The sequence below is a fragment of the Erinaceus europaeus genome, chromosome 8 (genome assembly GCF_950295315.1).
Source record: "Erinaceus europaeus chromosome 8, mEriEur2.1, whole genome shotgun sequence".
NCBI lineage: Eukaryota > Metazoa > Chordata > Mammalia > Eulipotyphla > Erinaceidae > Erinaceus > Erinaceus europaeus.
In genome coordinates, this window is record NC_080169.1 from 54,900,932 (window position 1) to 54,925,638 (window position 24,707).

The 24,707-nt window shown below is 34.4% G+C and overlaps 1 protein-coding gene across 2 annotated transcripts in view; it reads right to left on the reverse strand.

Annotated features, from left to right (window-relative positions):
• The window catches only part of AKAP9 (A-kinase anchoring protein 9), a 197,529-nt gene that overhangs the window by 50,980 nt on the left and 121,842 nt on the right, over nucleotides 1-24,707 (reverse strand). For both annotated transcript variants that reach the window (XM_060196249.1, XM_060196250.1), the window contains 9 exons: nucleotides 19,601-19,763; nucleotides 18,664-18,876; nucleotides 15,775-16,007; nucleotides 14,236-14,355; nucleotides 9,159-9,335; nucleotides 8,457-8,561; nucleotides 4,072-4,224; nucleotides 3,575-3,754; nucleotides 922-1,995 (listed from right to left, as the gene is read on the reverse strand). In XM_060196249.1, the coding sequence (XP_060052232.1) occupies nucleotides 922-1,995; nucleotides 3,575-3,754; nucleotides 4,072-4,224; nucleotides 8,457-8,561; nucleotides 9,159-9,335; nucleotides 14,236-14,355; nucleotides 15,775-16,007; nucleotides 18,664-18,876; nucleotides 19,601-19,763 (2,418 nt within the window). The remainder of the gene's footprint in view (nucleotides 1-921; nucleotides 1,996-3,574; nucleotides 3,755-4,071; nucleotides 4,225-8,456; nucleotides 8,562-9,158; nucleotides 9,336-14,235; nucleotides 14,356-15,774; nucleotides 16,008-18,663; nucleotides 18,877-19,600; nucleotides 19,764-24,707) is intronic.

Sequence of the window (24,707 nt, forward strand, 5' to 3'; positions counted from 1 at the left end):
TCAGCTAATCTCTTGGTGTTCTGGGAAAATAAAACCAGCACACTTAGTATTTAAAAATTGCAAATATGTAAATTAAAGCCCTCACATCTGTGTATCTGTTATGCTAATAAATATCTGTGGGTTCAGAGCTTTATAAGTAATCTTAAAAGGATAAAGTACAGGGAGTTGGGTGGTAGTACAGTGGGTTAAGTACAGGTGGCACAAAGCACAAGGACTGGCGTAAGGATTCCGGTTTGAGCCCCGACTCCCTACCTGTAGGGGAGTCACTTCACAAGCGGTGAAGCAGGTCTGCAGGTGTCTATCTTTCTCTCCCCCTCTCTGTCTTTCCTTCCTCTCTCTATTTCTCTCTGTCCTATCCAACGACGATGACAACAACAATAATAACTGCAATAATAAAACAAGGGCAACAAAAGGGAATAAATAAATATTTTAAAAATTCTGTTGATTATATATATAAAAAGGGTAAAGTACAAAATTTTATTAATATAAAATATAATCTATAATAATTTATAAAATCTAAAAAAACTAATGACTTACAATTTACATGTTAACTCAGCTGATTATTATATATTTTGATATTTTTCATGGTTTAGATAGGATGACAGTAAATAACATGCATGTTAGATGGGAAGTGGAAAAAACACACACACAATTTCCACAAGAAATTTGCTAAACTTAGTATTTACAAGTTCGTTTTGACTGTTCTATCTAATGACTCTGCCAATAAAATGAGTATTGTGATATGAAGACCATGAAATATAGTTAAGGCTAGTTTTTATAGTGAGTATATAACCATACAGAATGGAAATTAGCATTAGATACTGATTTCAAGATATAAAATATATATTTAATTTGCCATCAATATAAGGAAAAGAGAATTTATAAGTTCATTAAACTGAAAAAAAAAAAGTACAAACTAACCATGAACATTTCAAAATTTTCTTCAGAGCTTCTATTCCTTTCTTTCTCTCCCTGTTTTTTATCATTGTCTTCTAATAGTTTCTGTAGTTCCAGAAGCTTACTTTCTTTTTCCAAAACATTTTTCTCTGCAATTTCCAACTGTCCTGTCTTCAAAGTTAAACTTGTCTGCATTTCAACCACCTTGTTTTCTAATTCCAATATTTTTAAGGTGAATGCTGATACATCTGACTCCATCTTATTTTCTGTTAGTTGAGCTAACTTCTGTAAATTTGATCTTTCAGTTTCTGGTGAAACTGTGTGTTTATCATCACAGAATTCTGTATATTCCTTAAGTGCTTCAAGTTGGACTTGACTCACAAGAGCAGCTGCAACTTTTTCTTCAAGTATATTTTGTAGGTTTACAATCTTCTTTTCAAGTATTTCTGATTCAGATTGGCCTTGTTCTTGCATGTCCTTTATTTGTTTATAACAATGGTTAAGCTCCAAGTCTTTTGCACTCACAGTGTTCTCAAGTTGTAGCACCTTTTTTTCCAAACTGCTTATGCAAACTTTGCTATTTTCCTCAAAAGATTTGAGGTAGGTCTCATTTCCTAGAGATTTAACAGTATCCTCAGTAGGAACTATTTCTGGCTTAGGGTTTCTGCTCAGATCATCCATAGCAATGTTGTCACTTTTTCCTGGTACATTTTGAATTTTTTCTGTATTTTCATGGTCTCTCTTTAAGTTACATAATTCTTGTGTTAATTCGTTCATTTTAACATTGGTTTCTTTAAGTACACTTTTGGTAAAGGCCATTTCTTCATCAGTGGTTTCTACTTGCTGTTCCAAAGCCAAATTTTCAGCTGTGACCACATCCAACTGATGTTTTAAACTATCTGCTTCTTCTGGGAAAGAATTAACATTCAGTGATGTCTTCTGTTCAATGTTAGCTAATTCCTGTTGAAGTTTTTCAATCACTTCATTGAGCTGTTCAATTTCTTCTTCTCTATTTTTCTTCACACGTTCTTGGTCACTCATCAAACATTCTATTTGGGTTTCAAGATCCCTTATCAATTCATTTTTCTCTTCAATAACCTATCGGTTAATGAAGAAAGTAAAGTGAGTAATAAAAATATATTTATATTTCGTGAATTTATTCTAGAGTAGAATCTCAAAATGTTGATCACAGACAAAAATATGTATTTCCTATATTCATAACACTGACTAAATACTTCCTGTATATTAACCAAGGTTATTTAAAATTTTTAATAATTTTAATAAGCACAGTAATTTGTAAAAATTAACTGATTGTTATTTCTGACACCAGGGCTATTGCTGTGGCTGGGTTCCTATGACAAATCCATCACTCTGGATCATTTAACGAAAATGTTAAGAGCACTTTTTTCCTTATTTGATAGGACAGAGAGAAACTGAGAGAGGAGGGGGAGATAAGGAGGGAGAGAAAAAGAGAGCTACCTGCAGCACTGCTTCACTGTTCATGAAGCTTCCCTCCCTGTAGGTGGGATCTGGGGCTTGAACCTGGGTCCTTGAGCATGGTAACATTTGCCTTTTTTTTTTTAAAGTACTATAATCACTACTGGAGATTAATGGCAACAGTGAAAATAATCATACATACTAAAGCAGCACAATTTGTTTTTTGGTTTTTTTTTAGTGTGTTTGATTTTTTCATATAACTGGAGAGAAAATGGAGAACTTTGAGCATGTACCATACTATTGAACAAACCTCCTGACCCAACTGGGTATGTAACTTCCCAGCCTCAAATAAAAAATTTAATGAGAGAAAGAGAGAGGGGGAGGGAGAGGAAGAGGGGGAGGAAGAGGGAGAGGGGTATCAGAGCACTGCTCAGCCCTGGCTTACAGTGGTGCTGGAAATTGAACCTGGGACCTTGTAGCTTTAGGCATGAGAATCTTTTGCATAACCACATGCTATCTCCCCAGCCCACCAGTATCTTTTATAATTTATCCTGAATCAGATTCTTATTGTACAACACTAGAATTATACTTCTCAAATTTACTAGGGGCTGGGTAGTAGCATAACCAGTAGAATGCACACATCGCCATGTACAAGGTCCAGGGTTCAAGCCCCTGGTTGTCACCTATAGGCAGAAAACTTCGAGTGGATGTTGGAGTTGTCTTTTTTTTTCTATCCATCTCCATCTCTCTCTCTTCCTTCTCTATTTCTCTCTGTGTCTACTCAAAAATAAAGAAGAAAATAAAAGAAAAGTGGCCAACAGGCTCATGCAGGCAGTGAGCCCTGGTGATAAACCTGGTGACAACAATAAAAATGTTGAAAAAGTCATTATATTTAAATGGAAATGGATGAAGTATTTAATGAAAAACTGTCTCTCATAGATGGTACCCAAAGGTCTTTATGTTATTTAACTTAAACTACCCAGAATAATTTCTAATAGATCTGGCAAGAATGATATGAAATCTAGGCTAAGAGCAATTGTCAGTAAAAATTTATCTAGAATATTTGGCAGTATTAGAAGGTGCCAACAATCCATATAGTTTGTTAAGACAATATGTCTTAGTAAATTTAAACTAATGATTAAAAGAAAATGGTTTTCTTTACATTAAAGTACTCTGAAAAAGAAATAACCTTTCTGCCTTTTAAATTCCAACTTTAATAATTCATTTAAAATTAGTGCACCTTGTTATCTGTTGTAAGTTTAACTTGTTGCTGAAGTTTTGTAATTTGCTCGTTCAACTGGTCCATTTCTACTTCTTTTTCCTGAATTATCTGAGCAAACTTCCCAAATAGTACATGCTGGTCCAAAGTAGAGATAGAATCAGATTCCTTTATGGCAAATCCTAGTTTCTCCATTTCATCCTAGGAACAAAATGAACCATTCCAGCTGAGCAGTGTCACTATACGTGCTTTTCTAAACATTCTGTCAATTAACTCTTACAATATAGTACACCAAGTGTACAAATGACAAAAGTTAGAAATACAATTTTGTAAATCAATTCTTAAAGTTCAATATATTTTCATTTATGATGAATTTAAATTGAAAATAAGATTCATGCAAATCCATTTGTAGCTAAGTTTCTTTTGATTATATACTATTTATGACAAATAATTATACTGAGGCTATGCAGGACAAATATAACAATTATTTAATGGAAAATGTTTTCTTAACAAATTACCTTAAATAGTTTGTTTTCTTGTTCAAGTTCTTGAAGGCGTGTAGTAGACTCCTTTTTCTGTATTTCTAACTGCATATGCAGTTGCTGAACTTCTTCATTTTTATTTTCTAGTTCTTCTCTGAACTGTTCTAACTGTTCTTCTAAGTTAGTGATCTTTAATAATAGAATTAAAAGAAAACACAAAATGGCTGTTCATACAAATGTTTATATGTCAACAGAGGATGAAGAGTGCTCTTAGTTCTACAAAGTACTTATGATTGTGACACAGGAATAATATGAAAAGCAAGTTTTATTCCCCTTTAAGTCAGATGCAGTTTCTAGACATGTTTAAACAAGACACATTTAAGTCATTCTGCTCAAAGCAAAGTTACAAGACCTTCAGAGGAAGCATACTGTTGGCTACCCACATTATCCTCGATAAAACAGAAAGGAATCATGGGAAGAAATTAAAATTTTAATCTATGTTAACATTATTTGCTATCAAAAGGCTAAAAAAAATCCCCCCCTGAATTAATATAGTTTTATTTCTATACAGCACAAGGGAATGAATTCGGGGCCTCAGTCATGTGCAATACAGTTGAGCTGTCATCATGTCAATTTTTATTCTATACCTTTAGAGAGAGTGAGAATAAAAAGGAGGGAGAGACAATAAAACACTCCTCTACAATCAATGAAGTTCCTTTAGTGCTGTCCGAGGTGCTCCCAGGTGGTGCAAGGGATCAAACCTAGGGCTTGACTTACAGGAAGTCCTGAGCTAATTGATCACCTAGGTCCTCAGTTTAGTCACCAAGTGAGATTAGTTAAAGTAAGCCACATTTAACATCAATGAGCCCAGTGAGAAGACTTGACAGTGTTCTGGGAGATGGAATAGTAGATAAAGCATTGGACTCCCAAGTATGAGGTCCCAAGTTCAATCCCTAGCAGCACATATACTAGAGTGATGTCTAATTCTTTTTTTTTTTTTGAGTGATGTCTAGTTCTTTCTGTCTCTCTCTCCTTTCTCATTAATAAATAAATACAATATTAAAAAAATAATAAAAAAGACTGAAAGCCATGTGACTTACTTAAGAAGCTAAGAGGAGGTAGATACAAAAATAATGAGATTCTTAGTGAATTACTTAATAGTTAGTTATCAATAGTTATTTCTTATGTGTTGAAAAATAGAAATTTGTTCATTTCTGACTGAGATTTAATTAATAACAAGGCACTTCCTCTATGATGGTTATGCAGACTAAAACTAAAGAGGAATATCACTTTATTGTTGTTGTTTTAAAAGTGGGTTTGATTTAAGTCTGGAACAGTCATTTACCTCACTATTTTATAGCTACTTAATAAACATTTAACATATATTCAATGAATTTTCAAATGTGTTTTTGTCTTACTATAAAAAATTACTGTACTATAAAGCAACGTTACATGTAGAGAGAACATCTACTGGCAGTTGACTTAAAAGTAGATTATAAAGTCATTTATTGCAGGGTTGGGTGGTGGTGCACATGGCTGAGCACACACATTATAGTATACAAGAACTCCAGTCACAGTCCCAGTCCCTACCTGTAGGGCGAAGCTTCACAAGTGGTGAAGCAGTGCTGTAGGTATCTCCTTTCTGTCTATATCAAATAAATAAGATTTTAAAAATTGCTTACTGCTACAGAATTTGAAAGTGGCATATTCCAGTTATACACGGACATATAATCACATTCACTATTTGCAATGACAAAGCAAAGATCTTAAGAATACTTCAATCTAATATTTCCTTAATAGAAATAGTATCAGAACTAGTTATATCCATCATTTATGGACAATTTATTGCTGGTCACTGCACATGATTACTATATGTATTGTTTTTAAAATCCTGTAATAATAATACCCCCATTTCAGAGATAGGGCTACATCATGAGTATTTGGTAAAGCCAGCTTTTGAACCTGGAGTTTATCTCTGGAGGCTTTTATTCTTAACTATCATTCATTCTGTTGCAAATGACTAATGTTCAAGATTCATTTCAATATTTTTCTGTAACACTAGTATTAAATTCATTAGCTATTCCTTAATATAGCAGTAATTCATACATAATTATTAGGTCTGTGGAACATAGCGATAATTATATCTTCTTCAAAGTTATCTAACACTAGAGTTCATTCCTATCTTCTATGACTTTTGATGACAGGGTACTTTTTTAAAAAAGATCAACACATGCATAGATATTTAAGACCAAGATTGAAGCTCTACCTTACATGATATTAACTTTCTTTTTGGATATGCCCGTTTATGATAAAATTCATAGCTACAGGATCTAAAGTCTTACTTATTCAAAGTATGAGCCCTGTCACAACAGAATCCACATCACTTGAAAATAAGCTTGATGTGAAATTTTAAGCCCCATTCCAGATCTACTGAAATAGCATTTTCACAAGATCCACAATTTTAACAAGAAACATGGGGAGATTAATTAAAGTTTGAGAAGCACCGGTTTAAACCTCTAATATTTCTGTTACGAGTAATAACAATTTGAAGCATCACTACAGATACTTTATTTCTAGAAATGACATTGTAAGGACATTCTTTTCTCTTATTCAGACTCCAGTTTTCAGTTCCATAATGCCTCATTATCGAGTCCTTAAAAAATCACAAACTAGAATAACACTAAGGTTTAAAAATAGACTAGGAGCAATCTATTTAAACTTGCTACCAAATGATACCTAGAATGCTTGTGTCACATTAATATGCATTTATTTGTGTGCTTAACTATCTTGTTTCCTTTTGACAGAGAAAGAGAGGCCAAAAGAAGCCAAGAGAATGAAAAAGACTATAGTACTGAAGCTTCTTTCAGTGCAGTGAGGGCTCGGCTCAAACCTGGATCATGCACATGGAAAATCAGCACACTATACAGGTGTATACAGAATTCCCCTGTTGTTTGAACTTATTTGATAGGATATTTTTTGGGACTGAGAACACTGCTACCATATTTTTCGGCTCTATGTTCCTTTTAGTCTCCAGTCAAAGTTAGTAGGTTATTACAAATACTTGTCTCTTATGAAAAACTAGTCATCTAGGATTGGTTATTAGCTTAAATCCTTTACGCATTCACATGTCTGGCTCTGTCACCTGTAAAAACTGAGAACTGGTTGTCAGATGCTTTGTAAGGCTCTCTTATAATGTTAAACAACTGCAATTCTCAGTAAAGGGCATACAGTGGATACTTAAATTCAAGAAATAAAGGTACAAGAAACATAAAATTCAAAAGATAGTAAATAAAAATAGTAAATTTCATTACAAATGAATTAATAATAAAAATATATCAGAATGAAAATTAGAATGGAGGGGGCAGCTCAGCAGTACTGTGCACATATAAGACCCTGAGTTCGTTCCCTAGTACCACATAAATTTTGTTCTCTACCTGATTTTACATGATATAATACAACTAGGACATAAGAATACAACATACTTAAGAAAAAGAATTACTGTAGACAGATGTTGAAGTAAGTTATAAATTAATTAGGAAATGCAAATTACTATTTTAAAAGTAGACTTTTTGGAGTGTGGAGATACCATAATGGTCACGCAAAAAGGCTTCCATGCCTGAGGCTCTGAGGTCTCAGTTTCAATCCTCAGCACTACCATAAGCCAGAACTGAGCACTGCTCTGATAAAAATTTAAAAAGAAGATTTTTTTTCTTGACAAGAAATGAAAAACAGAAAAATGAAAACTTTATATAGCTGATTTATTATTAATATATTAATCTATGAACAAGTTAGGTATATTATAAAACAACAATGCAATCTCCCCCAGACAATAAAAATCACCCCACAGTGGGTGGTTTCACTTAATGTTCCTTTTATAATTTATTCCTTTTATAGCAGAGAAGTATCCTGTGGTATCGCTTGTTGTACATTTTCTATTTACTACTTAAAGCCCACAGAAAAAACCAGGAGAAAGGATTCTACCTTCTGAACTAATGTGGCTATATTTTTCTAGTCTCTGCTTCATATCTAACTTCTTTTTGTTCTCAAAACTTCCTGTAGCTGGGGAGGTTGCTCAGCAGGCAAGGCACTAGACATGAATGTTTGATCACTGGTAACTGGCAACACAAATACTAGAGTGCTTTGGTCCTCTTATAAAGTAAATAAACACACACACACACACACACACACACACGCACGCTTCTTCCTGAGTTTACCTTTACACTGATCCTGTTAAACCAATACTCATCCTAACATCAGCTATCCACATTTATTATCTTCAAGGTCAATTTAGGCAAAGAGCTAAGAAACAGTTTAATTTCTAGTTCTGGAGCATACAGTTTAATCAGCTTAAATAATATTTTCAAGGTGACTTATTTAAAATAATTCAAATTATAATCTGTTATTAAAAATAAACTTCTTACCTCTTTTTCCTTTCTGTCAATGGCATCTCTCTCAGCCTGAAGTTGTACTTCCAGAGACAATTCTGCTTTAGCTTCTACAGCACCAAACTGTTTTCGGTCCTCTACCTTTAAATATTTAAGATTTTTCTCAAAATTTCAGGCATTAATTCCTAATTAACCATATTAGTTGGAGAAGTAGCAATTCTATTTCTATAATTCTAAGGAGATAATTTATCTTAAAGAATATTCCAAATGTTAAGTTATTCAATCTTGAGTGCATTTTTTTTTGCAAATACACTCTTAATATTTATCTCTTAGATAACATGGAAGTTGTTCTTTCATCTGTCCTCCTCCCAAGTATTCTATCTTGGTGTTCTTTTACTCAGCCTTGCTTTTTGCCATATAACTTGGTATCCACCAATTTTTTTGATATTTTATAGTAACTTTATGGATAATTAAAAAGATAATAATTTTTTGTTTAATATTCTTCCTTTTGGGATTAAGATGACTAGGTAACATTTAAAAATAAGAATAAGTAGGAGTGGTTTTAAGTTAGTGAAGACATAAGCATATATATCTATTTATATCTAATATATACATATATATACATACACACACTATAATAACAACAAAAATTTTATAACTTTAAGTTAATGCTGATATAACTAAGAGTAATCTACATTAAAACACATAATAAAAGCTAATCCAAAGAAAGTGCCATACCTTTTGAAAAGTGTCTGTACTAACGAGTAAGGCTTGCTCTAGTTCCCTTACTCTGAACTCTAACTTCTCAATTTCTTCATTCCGTTCTTGAACATCTCTTTGAAGCTGCTCTTTAGAGAGCAAAAGTTCACTGCACTTGTCTGTTTTTTCTTTCAGATGATTTGTTAACTGTTCAACCTGGAAATATAGTAAGTAAAAAATGTAATTTTGTTTTTGTGGTCAGCACTGTTATTGATCAGGTACTCATGTACGGTGGCATAAATGCTCTAGCTTGCATGCTACTGCCTGGCCTTATAAAAAATGTAATTTGAAAACTCATAAGCAGGACTGGGGAGACAATATAATGGCTATGCAAAAGACTTTCATGCCTGCGGCTCCAAGAACCCAAGTTTAATCACCTAGCACCACAGTAAGCCATTGCTGAGCAGTGCTCTGGTCTCTCTCATTAAAAAAAAAATCAGTAAAATATTAAACAATCAAACAAACAAAAAAACCTCTTTAGCAAACTAGTACAATATTTATCCTTATTTCAAAAAGATATTTTTCTTTATTGGAGGGATTAATGGTTTACAGTCCAAAAGGAATTTTTAGATGTCATACTAATTTTGTTTCTATGGGTAAAGCTAGCAACTGACTACAACTATGATATTTTTTGAGTGTATAGATATAAGCAGCACAAGGAGGTCTCGAAACTTTACATCAGGCTCAACCTGACGCTGTTGACTGGCTACGGAAGAAGGGCAAACGCTAGAAGAAGCAGCAGCACAAGCGGAAGGAAAATACTGCTTTCGTTAATCGTTTCTCCTAAGAGTGAAACTTTCTCTATACCAGAGAAGGGAAATTACATTTCTGCATAGTAATTATGAGTTTTAATGCCATGACTACACTAAAAACTAATAAAGGAAACTAGTTTGTAGATTATTGACTTGTAGTCTTATGTGAGATAAGACAATCTAACAAAATCTTCCATGAATTACATTTTTATTTCCACAAAATTATATTTAAAAAAAAATATTTTTAGTATTTATTTCCTTTTGTTGTCCTTGTTGTTTTATTATTGTAGTTATTATTGTTGTTATTGATGTTGTTGTTGTTGGATAGGACAGAGAGAAGCAGAGAGAGGAGGGGAAGACAGAGAGGGGGAGAGAAAGACACCTGAAGACCTGCTTCACCGCCTGTGAAGTGACTCCCTAGGATCCTTATACCGGTCCTTGTGCTTTGTGCCATGTACACTAAACCCACTGCACTACCGTGTGACTCCCTCCATAAAATTATGTAAAATAACACAACTGTTCTAGATACTACAGGAATGGAAGAGATTTAATAGTCACTTGGAAATTTTTTTTTTTAGCTAAAATATCCTGCCAAGCAGAACAGAGATGAGAATGTGGTGAGGTGAGAGGAACCTGTGCATCTTGAAAGTTTCTCTTAGTGATCCTGACATGCAGTTCACTATCTAGGTTACTTTGTAACAGAATAGTAACGGAAGGATTAGTGATATACTTTGAAATTGATATTAGTCAAGAGAAGGGAGAGAGATTACAAAGAAAAAGCAGTATGATATTAAGGAAAAGTGAGATACTTTAACCACTAGTTAATTAATATGAGAGGGGGAAAATCAATTGTATGTCTCAAAGTTTTTCAAAACACAAACTGAATCTTTTTAATATATAGGCTGTGTATTTGATATGTGGACTCTCTCAAAAGCCTAGACCAAGTAGATTAGAAGCATCCAATAGCACAGCTATATACAAGATACTGGGTACTACTGTACAGCAAACCATAATAAAAGGACTTTTCAAAGTTAACCCAATTACCAAATAATGTGATGATAACATTAACTATCGATTGTCTTTTTGAACCCTAAGACAGCAGGAACCTCACATCTCCACTATAGAGCCCCTACTTCCCCCTGTCCTGGAACCCTTGGATAGGGCCCACTTTCCCGTATGCATCTCCCAATCCATATCAAATAATATTGCATCTGCCAATCACAACCTAACCAACGCAACGATTGCCACCTCAACATGCTTCACCTCAGACTGTGTCCAGAGACTTCACGTGTGGAATGACAACCCTTCAGCTTCATTACTCGGGTGAGACCTTTCCTTTTATAGTATACTCTAATTTCATCTCAGGTGGTTCACTTTCTAACAAAGTCCCATAACCTAGATATACACCAGTTTCTGTGAGAGAGAGCTTATGTTCACACATACCCATAAACTACTGCAAAATATATACCTGAAAGCAGAAGTACACCAGAGTTTGCAGTGAGTACCTCCCTAACACTTCCTCTCCACTATTCCAAGCTTTGGGTCCATGATTGCTCAACAATTTGTTTGGCTTCGTATGTTAACTCTCTTTTCAATCACGAGGTTCTAGATGCCATCAGGATGCTGGCCAGGCTTCCCTGGATTGAAGACCCCACCAATGTGTCCTGGAGCTCAGCTTCCCCAGAGACATACCCTACTAGGGAAAGAGAGAGGCAGACTGGGAGTATGGACCGACCAGTCAACGCCCACGTTCAGTGGGGAAGCAATTACAGAAGCCAGACCTTCTACCTTCTGCAACCCTCAATGACCCTGGGTCCATGCTCCCAGAGGGATAGAGAATGGGAAAGCTATCAGGGGAGGGGGTGGGATATGGAGATTGGGTGGTGGGAATTGTGTGGAGTTGTACCCCTCCTACCCTATGGTTTTGTTAATTAATCCTTTCTTAAATAAAAAAAAATTTAAAAAAAAAGAAAATATAAAATAATATAATTCAAAAGGAAATACAAGTATATACATATAGTTAATAACCTATACCTACAGGTTTAAGAATAACATTAATAAAGACTTTTATTAACAAAGGAAAACTTTAATAATAATTAATGGATTAAGATATGGAGTAAGGAACCTTTGGAATATAAAAACCTACTGCAAAATAATCTGCAAAAAAAATAATAATAACAAAACTGTTTCCTAGACTCTGGGAAAACTATAGTGGTTATCAGGGTGTGTGTGGGGGGGGGTCTGATGAGGGAGAGAGGAACTTTGGTGGTGGGTGTGGAGTGATATACATTAACATCTATAAGTGTGAAAGTATACTTCTAAAATCTTGTAATTTAGTACACCAATGTTAAACCACTAATAATAAAAACTTAAAGATCTGGAGTAAAGAAGGTTCCATTAAAGAAAACAAAGCAGCTATAGAAAAATGGTACAACACACTATTACAGCTTTTTTTTTTTTTTTTTTTTTAATAAAATCAGAAGCAGAGCAATCAGGTATGGCAAGGAAATGGACAGAACAAGTGGATCATGTTGCACTTGGAAGAAAAATTTAAATATATATATATATTTTTTTTTTTCCTTGTTAGCTTTTTAAGGTTTTATAAATTACATGACCTGGGAGGTGGCACAGTGGGTAAAACATAGGAGGACTTGTACATGTAAAGTGCTGACTTCTAGCTCTAGTACTTCATGTGCTAGAGAGATGATCTTGTCTTATTCCCATTCATAAAAATATAAATGTTCTCTTTGAGAAATTAGACACATGATACTGATCAAAATCTAGTTTATTAATTTTTTTAGTTTCAAGCAACATACAGCTACAAATGTATTTGCTACGAAGTAAAGCAATATATAGCTACAAACTCTTGGGCTTGATAATCTTTCTATTGCTCTAGTAGATAAGGCTATTATATATCAGCATATCTATAAAAATGCCACTTTTTACTATAATGGATAACAGGCTTTAGAATTCACCTTTCACAGTTTATGCAATGGTTTTTCCTTGATTCATATAGCATTAATTTGGTAAATATGGGGTTCTTATTATGTGTCTACATAAGGAGAATGAATTAGGTGGAATAAAAAAAATGTAGAAGTAGGGAGAGTGGTTAGCATATTGACAATAGGTTGGATGAAAGGATCAAGAAAAAGAGTAACCTCAAGTATGAACTCCAGATCTAAAAAAAGAGGAAGGTGGAGTTGACACAGAATTTACTAAAGTGAAAGAGGAACATATTTGTTCTGTACTTGTGAGTAAATAACTAGTGTGCAGATCAACAGAGATGTTGGAGATGGAGATGCAAAAGTAGAATCATTTAGTTATGACTTTGTCTTATTCCATTTATTATGTGTAGAGGAGAAACAAAGAGCACAGAAAAAGAGATCAAGGGTGGAGGGTACATACCATAATGGTTATGCAAACAAACTCTCATGCCAGAGGTTCCAAAGTCCCAGGTCCCCACACCACCATAAACCAGAGCTGAACAGTGCTCTGGTAAAAATAAATAAATAAATAAATAAATAAATAAATAAATAAATAAATAAATATTGAATCAGTGAAGTAGGTATTTCACAGAAGACAAGAAAAAGAACTGTTTCAGGAAGTGTGTAATGAATGTCAATGAATGGGCAGGTACAATGAAGAGAGAGATGAGGCAATTATACCACCTTACATGAAGATTTAGTTAACCTTAACAGAAATATTTCTACCAAGTAGAGGATATGAAACTCCACTGAGACACAGTGAACACAGAAAATCCTTTCAACCAGTTTTGCTTAGAGTAGGAATATAGTGGGAGCCAGGCAATGGCACACCTAGTTGAGAGCACACATTACCATGTGAAAGAACCCAGGTTCAAGCCCTTGCTCCCTGTTTGTGAGGGGATGCTTCACAGGACATGAAGCAAGTCTGCAGGTGTCTTTCTCTCTTCCCCTCTAACTCCCCTTTTCAATTTCTCTTTCTATAAAATAAGAAAAAGGAAAAAAAGAAAATGGATTTGTAGTACCATCACTGAACCCCAGAGATAACCCTGGTGTCAATTAAAAAAAAAAAAAGAATAGAAATAGGAATAGGAATAGGAAGGAAGGTTGATGTGATTGGGCAATAATAAAAGCTAAGTTGCAGATCCGTAACTTCAATGGAAACAATTTTTACATCAAAAATCTTCTCATCAAAAATCGGAAAATGCATAATTTTCTGACTTTGAAGACTTATATATAGTAGAAAAATACTTTGGATGTTTTCTCCTGAAATGAATCTTATTTATAATACTGTAAGATAGATAGTACCAGTAAAATTCTTACCTCTCTAGATTGGTGTTCACTGATAGGCTGGAATCGAGGTATAACCTTAAGTTGTTGTTCTAGTTTCTGTATTTCCTGTTGAAATACATCTCTCTCATGTTCTCTATCGATGGCTTGTTCCTAAAATTTAATAATAATCTATAAACAATGTCATTATAAATAGATAAATCTTTTAAATAAATGGAACCCTAAAGAAAATCCATGTGTAATTAAGAGATTTAACATTTTTAAGACAGAACAATAATAGCATGACAACTATTCCACTTCCAGTTTCCAAGGCCAATTATATTACTTTATTTTTTTGCTTCCAGGGTTATCACTGGGGCTCGGTGCCAGCACTACAAATCCACTGCTCCTGGAGTCTATTTTTTCCCTTTTGCTGCCCTTGTTGTGGTTGTTATTCTTGTTATAGCTGCTGTTGCTGGACAGAGAGAAACTGAGAGGAGGAGAGACAGAGAGAGGTAGAGAAAGACAGACACCTGCAGACCTGCTTCACCGCTTGCATAGCAACCCCCCTGCAGGTGGGGAGCCAGGGGCTTGAACAGGGATCCTTGCATCAGTCCTTGCGCTTTACACTATGTACGTTTAACATGCTGCACTACTACCCAGTTCCCAATTATATTACTTTATAACTATTAAGCAATAGTATATAAGCAATTCTAGGATTATACCTGTACTGCCTTTAATTCTTATAACTGTATAATAAAAGCTTTTGGAACAATTCTTTTCAATTGGTAGGATACACAAATAGATAACAATTTAATAATTCAAGAGTGTCACTCTCATAGGTGTAAAATGGAGTCTTACTGTTGTTTCTATTTGCATTTGATCATCAGTATCTTTGAGCATTTTTTTCATGTGGGTTAGCATGTTGAATGTCTCCTTTGGAGAAGATTCTGCCCATGTCCTTCCCGCCATTTTTTAATAGTATTGTTTTTTTTTATTGCTGAGTTTGGTGAGTTCTTTATGTATTTTGGTTATTAGCCTTTTTCCTGATAACATGGCATGTAAAGATGCCCAGTGACTAAAGAGTGGCTAAGAAAGTCATAAAGTCATATCTCTTACACACACACACACACACACACAGGAATACTATGCAGTTGTTAAAAATGATGAAGTCATCTCCTTTGCCATATGTTAGAACTTGAAGGTACCATGCTGTGTGAGATAATCCAGAAAAAGAAGGATGATTATCAGCTGATTTCACTTACAAGTGGAATGTAAGATTCAAGAACAGTAAAGGAAAATATAAGATGAAACTTGAACTAGGTATGGTGTATTACACCAAAGAACTCTGGGGAAGGACAGAAGGAGATGGGATAAGGGGCTCTATGGTCCTGGTGTATGATGGTGGAAAAGGACCTACATTGGTGGAGAGTGTGCCTTATAGATATCTATAATAGGGAGGTGAGAGGTTGTACCTATGGGTCAATAATTATACTTTAAACAATCAACATCTCAATAAAGTGGGGAAAAATTCAAGAGTATCTTCTAAATTGAGCAAGTAGCAAAAATCAATAATCAAATTGAGATACTTACATCTAAAAATTTCCTCATTTTTTCAAATTGCTTTTCCAATGCTTGGTTTTGTTGTCTCAAGTCCATTAACTCAGCATTTTTTTCCTGTTCAAGTTCTATAAACCGACTGACTTGTTCCTCAACATCTATTTCTAGAGCTTTAACTTGTTTTTGAAGGTCATCACGTACTTTTTCAGCTTGACATTGTACTTCTAGCTTTTCCTTCATTAGTTTTTCTGTCTCCTGTAGCAATTCTGTATAAATGCAAAAATCTAAGTCACAAATAGTAATGTTATGATAGTGAAGGCACCCATAAATATGCTCAAGTTTTACTTTCATGAAAAAAAAAAGTTGAGTTTTATTTTAAATACATATAAAAAGGGAAATATTCCCTTATGGGAATATCAAAATAATCTATTCCTATAGAAGTAAGCAAGCTAATTTTCAATATAATTAACAAAAATAATATTTACTATACTAGAAAAGAGCAAAGTCTAAAGCTAAATTCAAACAAAGGAAAAACTCACCTCAGGTAAAATCAACTCATTCCAAACTCATACACTCACTTTATGCATACACAATTGACAGGAAGAACAAATATTGTCAATTTTTAACCAAGTTAAGAGTTAGAGAAAAAGAAACAACTGCAACCAGTATTTTCTGTTAGTGTTACTCCTTATTAGATCCATATTTCTGAATTAGTTTTGCAAGTACAAAAGTATGTGTACTTAAGGAAAATTTACAAGTATGAGGCAGTGTGTTTAACAGCAGAGACTACAGGTTTTAATCCTAGTCCTAGTCCTGCTGCTTATATCTATGTAACAGTACAATGTCCTTCAATTCCCTTATATGCACATAGGGGATAGTCATAGTACTTAGCTTTATTGTGGGATCAACTGAGTTAATGCATGTAAAAAAAATAGTGCCTGGATTATGGTTAGCATTATGTAAGTGTTAGCTATGAGTGTTAATAATAGAGTGAAAAAAATGTATAGCAAAGAAATAATTCTTTAATTTAAAAAAAAAAAGGAACATGTCCCTAGAAACTATAGTAACTCATCTGCTAACACTGTACTCAGAACTAGGAATCTACAAAAAGTAATTTTTAAAATAACATTGATTTAGATGTTTATATATAAGCAAACCAGAAAAAAATATCTATTTTACCAAATTTCATTGACCCTGTCAACATAATCATTCTATATACTTTTAGTTGTAGAAAAGTCATAGTTTGGCTTTTGAAAAGTCATAGTTTGGGGGCAGGTGATGGCACACTGAGTGAGTGCACACTGCCATGAGCAAGGGATGAAGTTCAAGTCCTGATTCCCCCCCTGGAGGAGAAAAGCCTCACAAGTGGTGAGGCAGTGCTGCAAGCATATCTCTTTCTTTCCCTTCCACCTCAGTTTCTATCTGTCTCTATCCAATAAATGAACAAATAAAAAATTAAAGCCATAGATTGAAAGAGTTAAACATGCTCATTAAAGAAAAAAAATGTCTTTTAGTTAACATTTTCTTGGGAAAAAATGATCTTTAGAAAAACAGTTATGTTAAGATGGTGGCCACTAAAAATGTCAGCTGTTAATTTAAGTATGTTTTCTATTGTCAGCTTTTTATTGTTGTTAAAGAGAAAAACTGTAAGTACAAAACAATAGAAAAACTGCAGAGTTAGCACTATACTAGTTAGTAGAAAATCCAAGGAACATCCAACTTCTGGAGCTGTAAGTTTACCACCCAAAGATTGGCCATGCATTTGTATTAACACACCTGCTTCAGGTGCTGCATTGATTGCAACATCTACTAGTCCTATAAGAATAAGGGAAAGAACATATACACAGAACAAAAATAAGATAATTCAAATGTCTTCTATTTCCTAAAATAGAATAACATGTACATACACAAATTAGAAAAGTTGAAACCAATGACTACCATTATTGGTAGTATCTTGAGATGTTTCCAATATATCTTAAATACGTTACACATATGGCACTTGTACCTTCCACATGAAAAATTCTAACACTAAACTTGTGTTAAGCAAATCTGAGCAACCAGAAAGAGTTTCACCATATTACAAAAATGTATTTTGTGGGGGTCAGGTGGTAGCGCAGCAGATTAAGCGCACGTGGTGCAAAGCGCAAGGACCGGCTTAAGGATCCAGGTTCGAGCCCCTGGCTCCCCACCTGCAGGGGAGTCACTTCACAGACAGTGAAGCAGGTCTGTAGATGTCTGTCTTTGCCCCTCTCTGTCTTCCTCTCCTCTCTCTATTTCTCTCTGTCCTATCCAACAATGAACGACATCTACAATAACAATAATAACCACTACAAGGCTACAACAACAAAGGTAACAAAAGGGGGAAAAAATGGCAGTGGGTTCATGGTGCAGGCACTGAGCCCAAGCAATAACCCTGGAGGCAAAAAAAAAAAAATGTATGCTGTATTTCTAATAGATAAAAATGAAATTAGCACAACTAGAGAATTACAATTCTATGTGCTGTGTCATATAAAAGTGAGGACCATAATAAAGACACTAAAGTTCCACATTTATTTACTACTAAATAAGCTTAACTTTAGAATATACTAATCAACTGCTGATTTAAGGAAAGATCCAAAGATATATGTTATTTGTAAATGTCAATACTCTTTTAATTCCTAGTTAGATTTAATTTAGGTATTGCCCTATCACTTGTAATTCAAAAAATATCCTGCTTCATTATAAGCTTTCTGTTGGGGCAGAGGTTTGAGGTTAAGTATTAATATTTACCCACCAAAAGAGTGGGGGGTTGTGATTCTAGATAGCTGGCTAAAAACACACTGGGCAATAAGGTGTATTGCCTTATAATTTTTCAATCTTGATACAAATAATGGCATTTACAGAAATAATTACAGTGTTTTACACAAAGTCAAAAATACATACGCTGTTCAATTGGGCCTGCCTCTGCTTTCATAGCCTCCTTCTGTCTGGACAGCAATTCTCTTTCCTCTTGTATCTGCTGTTGTTCTGATTCCAATTCTTGTAATCTATTACCTGCACATAACAGCTCCTGCTCAAGACGATCTATTATATCAGTTTTTTCCTGAATTTGACTTTCAAAAACAGTTTTTTCATCTGCATAGCCATCAATGACGCCTATAAAACAAAATTAACAGGAAATGGAATTACTTCAAATTTTATCATGAGGTTTTGATATAAATAATAAGAGATGCACTATTAGAATAAGTTTAAATCATTTTGTCCTATTTATAGTCTTAAATGAATATGTTGCTACTAATAACCATAGTACCTAAATATAGAACTCTGAAATTTTTGTTACTTTGTTGAGCTAATGTAAAATGAGGAACTTACTTTATTAAACAATTAGAAATAATACGGGTTTCTCGGAAGCTTAACATAAATCAGGTATCTGTAAATTAAATCACATTTTACATACAGAAAATTAACATTTCATGTGATTCCAGAAGGTCAACACCACTAGGATGCAGATCAAGAACAGGGATTGTTAGAGGTTTAATCCCCAGTTTCATGATTTAATAGTGACCTTTAATAATTCACGTTTCATCTTCAGTTTCTTCAAATTTGAATCATTAGAGTTGCCTTAGAATGGAGAGTATATGGTAACAAATCATGATCACTGTTTCTGTACTTTCTAAAATCTTTAATATTTCCTATAATTCTATTAAGAACTTCTATAATGAAAAATATGCATTATTACAAAATTGCCCAGAGGAACTTTGAAGTTTGCCATTTATCCTAAATTACAGCAGACTAGTGTTTTCTGAACACAGCTTGCATGAAAATCTATTTTTAGACTTGAAATTTCTCTGCCCATAGCTGCCAATGGCTAAGTGCTCACCCTCGGCTTTACTGAGCTCCACTGCCAGCTGTTCTCTGGCCCTGGACTCCTCATGAAGGCGTTCTCGTAATTCATCCTGGCACTTAAGGGATTCTGTTGTTTCTTGTTTCTGTCTAAATGACTCACGCATCAACTCCGTCTGGGTCAATTTTGCATGCTCAAGCTAAAAGAGAAGGAAAAGTATACAGAAACAAAGATAATTAAAACTGGGACTATCAGCATCACTTCCCACTAAGGCCCTAAAAAGGGATTTGAAGTAAAAATATAGATTATTGAAGTTGTATTCATTTAGTATTTGTATTGCATGCTAACATTACTAAATTAGATATGTAAGTAAACAGGTCAGTTTGAGAGGTGCATTATAGTCTGAATAACAACAAAAAGCTTATTCTAAATATAAGCCATTTTACATTACTAGATCCAGAGAAAGGGAGATACAAAGTTAATGGCACATAGGCTCTTTTTAAAAAAATATTTATTTATTCCCTTTTGTTGCCCTTGTTTTATTGTTGTAGTTACTGATGTCGTCTTTGTTGGATAGGACAGAGAGAAATGAAGAGAGGAGGGAAAGACAGAGAGGGGGAGAGAAAGATAGACTCTTGCAGACCTGCTTCACCACCTGTGAAGCGATTCCCCTGCAGGTGGGGATCCAGGGGCTTGAACTGGGATCTTTATGCCTGTCCTTGCATTTTGTGCCACATGGGCTTAACCCGCTGCGCTACCGCCCGACTCCCATAAGCTCTTTTTTTGTAGGTGTTAAAACAATATTATGCAATTGTATGCTCTATGGTAAACTATTTCCTTTATATTCATCACTGTGACTTCTGCCATATACTGTGGGACACAAATAAGACTGATAGAAAGGCATCAACTAATAACATCCTAGTGGCCTTTATGAAACTATATTCACAACCCAATTGCTTTTATTTCTGTCTTTGTGAACATTTACAAAATCTATGACTATTTACATTGTTGTTTTAAACTTAATAAGACAGAGGCATTAACCATAAGTATAACCTCCCTAAAACACCATCACTGGCACATACTGACTACATTACAAAACAATCCTTTTATTATTTTTTAATAGACATAGTGAAGCAGAGAGATTGAAAGACCACAGCACTGAAGTTTCCTCTAAAGTGATGGTGGACAAGCTGGAACCTGGACTGTACACATGGTAAAGCAAAACATGATCCAAGTGAACTATGTCACAGGCTCCTAAACAATTTTGAAGATGACAGTCAAGTATAGACTCAAAGCCAAAACTTTGAAACTGGTCATTGCTACTACTTGTATGAAACTGCAGGAAAGACGGCCTTAGTGTTCTGGACTTGTGTCATCATCTGTTTATATACTTTTAATTTTGAATAATTAAAAGAAGTTTTAATTTATATTCATGTGAGGGTGAAAGAGTAAAAGAAAAAGAGACCAGAGTACTGTTCAGCCTTCCTAATGGTGTTGCTGGAAACTGAACCCGTGAACTGTGGTGCATCTGTATGGAAGTCTGCTGCACTACCTCTACACATGCACCCGGTCTTGCTTATCAGTTCTTTTTTACTGGAGGGATTAACAATCTACAGTAGATATAGCTGTTATTACCTGTCTAAAACTTCTCAGTTTTCTGCAAACTTATCAGTTTTTACTGAAATAATCACAAGGGGGAAACTGAACTAAAGTATTTCTAATAATTAGTTGTTCCAAATCAGCAACACTATAAAATTTTTAAATGACCATATATGTTAGTAATATCAGAACTTATAAATTTATATATACTAAACTATAAAGATACCACGTTCTCATCTTAAAATATGAATCACAAATAGTTGTTTATAGTTTAGTCAGACATCAGTGATGTATTACAAAATCATGATATAGTTAAGATTATTTTATTATTTTAAAATATTTTATTTATGAAAGAGAGAGAGAGAAGGAGGGAGAGAACCAGAATATCACTTTGGTACATTTGCTGCCAGTGACTGAACTTATGCTTGAGGGACCAATGCATTATCGAAAGCACCATCTTCTGGACCACAACATATTATTCTTTTTTTAAACAAATTTTTTATATTCGTTTATTTTTTATTTATTTTCCCTCCGAAGGGAGGATGGACAACATACTCTATGCTACACCTGAGGAACATGGGCCAATACTGGGGCAGCATGGAAAGTTCCTACTCATGATCACAGAATGTGGGCTCAGATCCAGAGGGATGCAGAGGTCACACAAGCTCCTAAACTGAATATGGGCCCCAGATCACATCAAATTGATGGGAGTTTACAGTCAACAATATTTATACCCCATTCCCATATTAGGGAGCTACTCTCTCTTCCCTGATCCAGCTTTCTGATCCTTTTCCCAACCATGACATCATCTCCCCAGCCAATAACTTGGATCCACTTGCATATCAGATTTCAGGCTCAGGCAAAACAAAAACAAAAGCAAAAACAACCCCCCCCTCCAAACACTAGTATAGCTACAGGCCCTTTGAAATGTAACTAAAATATGCCTACTAGCTATCTACAAAATGGAGGACCCTCCCAAAACTTCACTGGCACTATTCCAGCCTTTAGGTCCATGACTGGTCAACAATTTGTTTGTTATTTTATGTTAATTCTCTTTTCAGCCACCAGATTCCTAGATGCTAGCAGGATGACCAGACTTCCCTGGACAGACAACCCCACCAATGTGTCTTGGAGCTCTGATTCCCCAGAGCTCTTCCCCATTAGGGAAAGAGAGAGGCAGGCTGGGAGTAAGGATTGACCTGTCAATGCCCATGTTCAGCGGGGAAGCAATTACAGAAGCCAGATCTTCAACCTTCTGCATTCCAATGATCTTGGGTCCATACTCCCAGAGGGTTAAAGAATAGGAAAGCTATCAGGGGATGGGATGGGATACAGAGATCTGGAGGTGGGAACTGTGTGAAGTTGTACCCCTCTTATCCTATGGTTTTGTCAACAAAATGTTTCCTTTTTATAAATAAAAAATTAAAAAATATTTATTTATTTGTTATTTATTTTCCCTTTTGTTGCCCTTGTTGTCTTTTTAAAATTGTTATTGTAGTTATTATTGTTGTTGTTGTTGATGTCATTGTTGTTACTCTTTAACACTTCTACTCTTCATTCTAAATGGTGGTTACCATAGTAAAGAGAATTTAGAGTTACCAAAGTTCTATGGTTACTCTAAATGAATAAGCATCTTACATAGAAGATAGAAAGTTAAATACAGATTTCAAATCAGAGAATATTATGTAAGTGGCCTGGGTGGTGGTATAGTAGATAGAGTGCTGGACTTACATGCATGAGGTCCTGAATTCAACTCCCAGCTCAGCATTGCATATGCCAGAACAATGATAATTATATGCAAACACTCTCCTAAATTTACTCACAGACTGTATTTTAAAACTGTATCACAGTATGAATGGTGGGTGGTGACATGGATGAGGCATTGTATTCACAGGCTGAGGTTGGGAGTTTGATTCCCAGCATCACATGTATCAGAGTGATACTCTGGTTCTCTCTTTTCCATTCTTTCAAAAATATATAAATAAATTTTCAGAAAAACTATCAATTGCATCTACATGTACACATGTACATGTAGATTTCATTTCTGTCTGTATTATAAAATGATTGCCTGATAAACACATGGAATCTCTTAAAATAGAGTTTGTAGTTCTACTAAAATGTAGTTTTTTTCTTTTCAAAATATAGTGAAGTACTTACAATAAGATAAATATATTAGATAAGAAAACTAAGTCTTTGTTTCTATATTCTAATTCTTGACAAGATCTGAACCAGGTTTAAAGTACATTTACATAGTGTAATTACAAGAAATAAATTCACCCTCATAATAACAAGATACAACAAGCAAAATAAGACAGCAAACAAGCTAGAAGAATCAAAATCAAGGTGGCGCAAAGTGCAAGAACCGGCGTTAAGGATCCCGGTTCGAGCCCCTGGTTTCCCACCTTCAGGGGCGTAGCTTCACAAACAGTGAAGCAGGTCTGTAGGTATCTTATCTTTCTCTCCCCCATCTGTCTTCCCCTCTTCTCTCCATTTCCTTCTGTCATATCCTAGAACGACGACATCAACAACAACAACAGTAATAATAACTACACCAATAAAAAACAAGGGCAACAAAAGGGAATAAGTAAATATATATTAAAAAAAAGAATCAAAACAAGTAAATCTAGCAAACTAATTTAATTTTATTATAGCAGATGTGTAATTTTTACTAAAGTAGGAGACTTCCTTCAATTATTCATGGAAATATGCTTTTTTATCTAGTTATGATTTATTCTTGATACCTATACCTAATATTTAATAATTTAAAACATATTTACTATATTCAAATAATTTAAGAAACTTATCATTACATTAAAAGTATGAGTAAAGGCATTAGTAAATATCCTGTAACTTTAACATGAAAGTTCAGAGGAGTTACAAAAGTTATTCTAGAAACCATTTGGTTTGTTAAACATTAGCCAGTATATTAAAGTTAAAGCTCTGAACGCTATAAAAAACAATGTGCAGTTATACTGAATAGGTTGTAGTGAATTATTCATAAGATATTTAGTGCCAATGAACCTGAAATACTAGCTATATTAAATACTTATACTTAATGATGTTTATAAAACACATTTCACCTTAAAAAACAGGAAAAGAATTTTTGCATAGATTTAACAGTACTGAAGATATTTTTTAGAGAGCTAGCAAATTAAGATTAGAATCTAGGTTTCCTTTTCTCTTGTCTGAAACTACAGCCAAAATGCCATGTGATTTTAAACATTCCCCAAGAGGCTCTGTGATAATTCCACTTAGTTGTTTTATAAAACAAATTCCTAGTCCCTCAAATATACTCATTTCATTTTACTCAGGACTGGCATCATAAATATATTAAAGAAAGACTCCCAAGAACATTTGGGATTTTTTTTAAAAACAGCCTGGTTGGCATGGAAGAATTATAACAGTATCTCACTCTACTTTATGGAATTAAAAACACAGCTAAATCAGAAAACTTAGACCAAATTTAGATCTTTGATACAACCAGAACGAAAGAGCAGTAGTGTATCAAATAATGAAACAAGGTTCTTTTCCAGTTACCTTTACT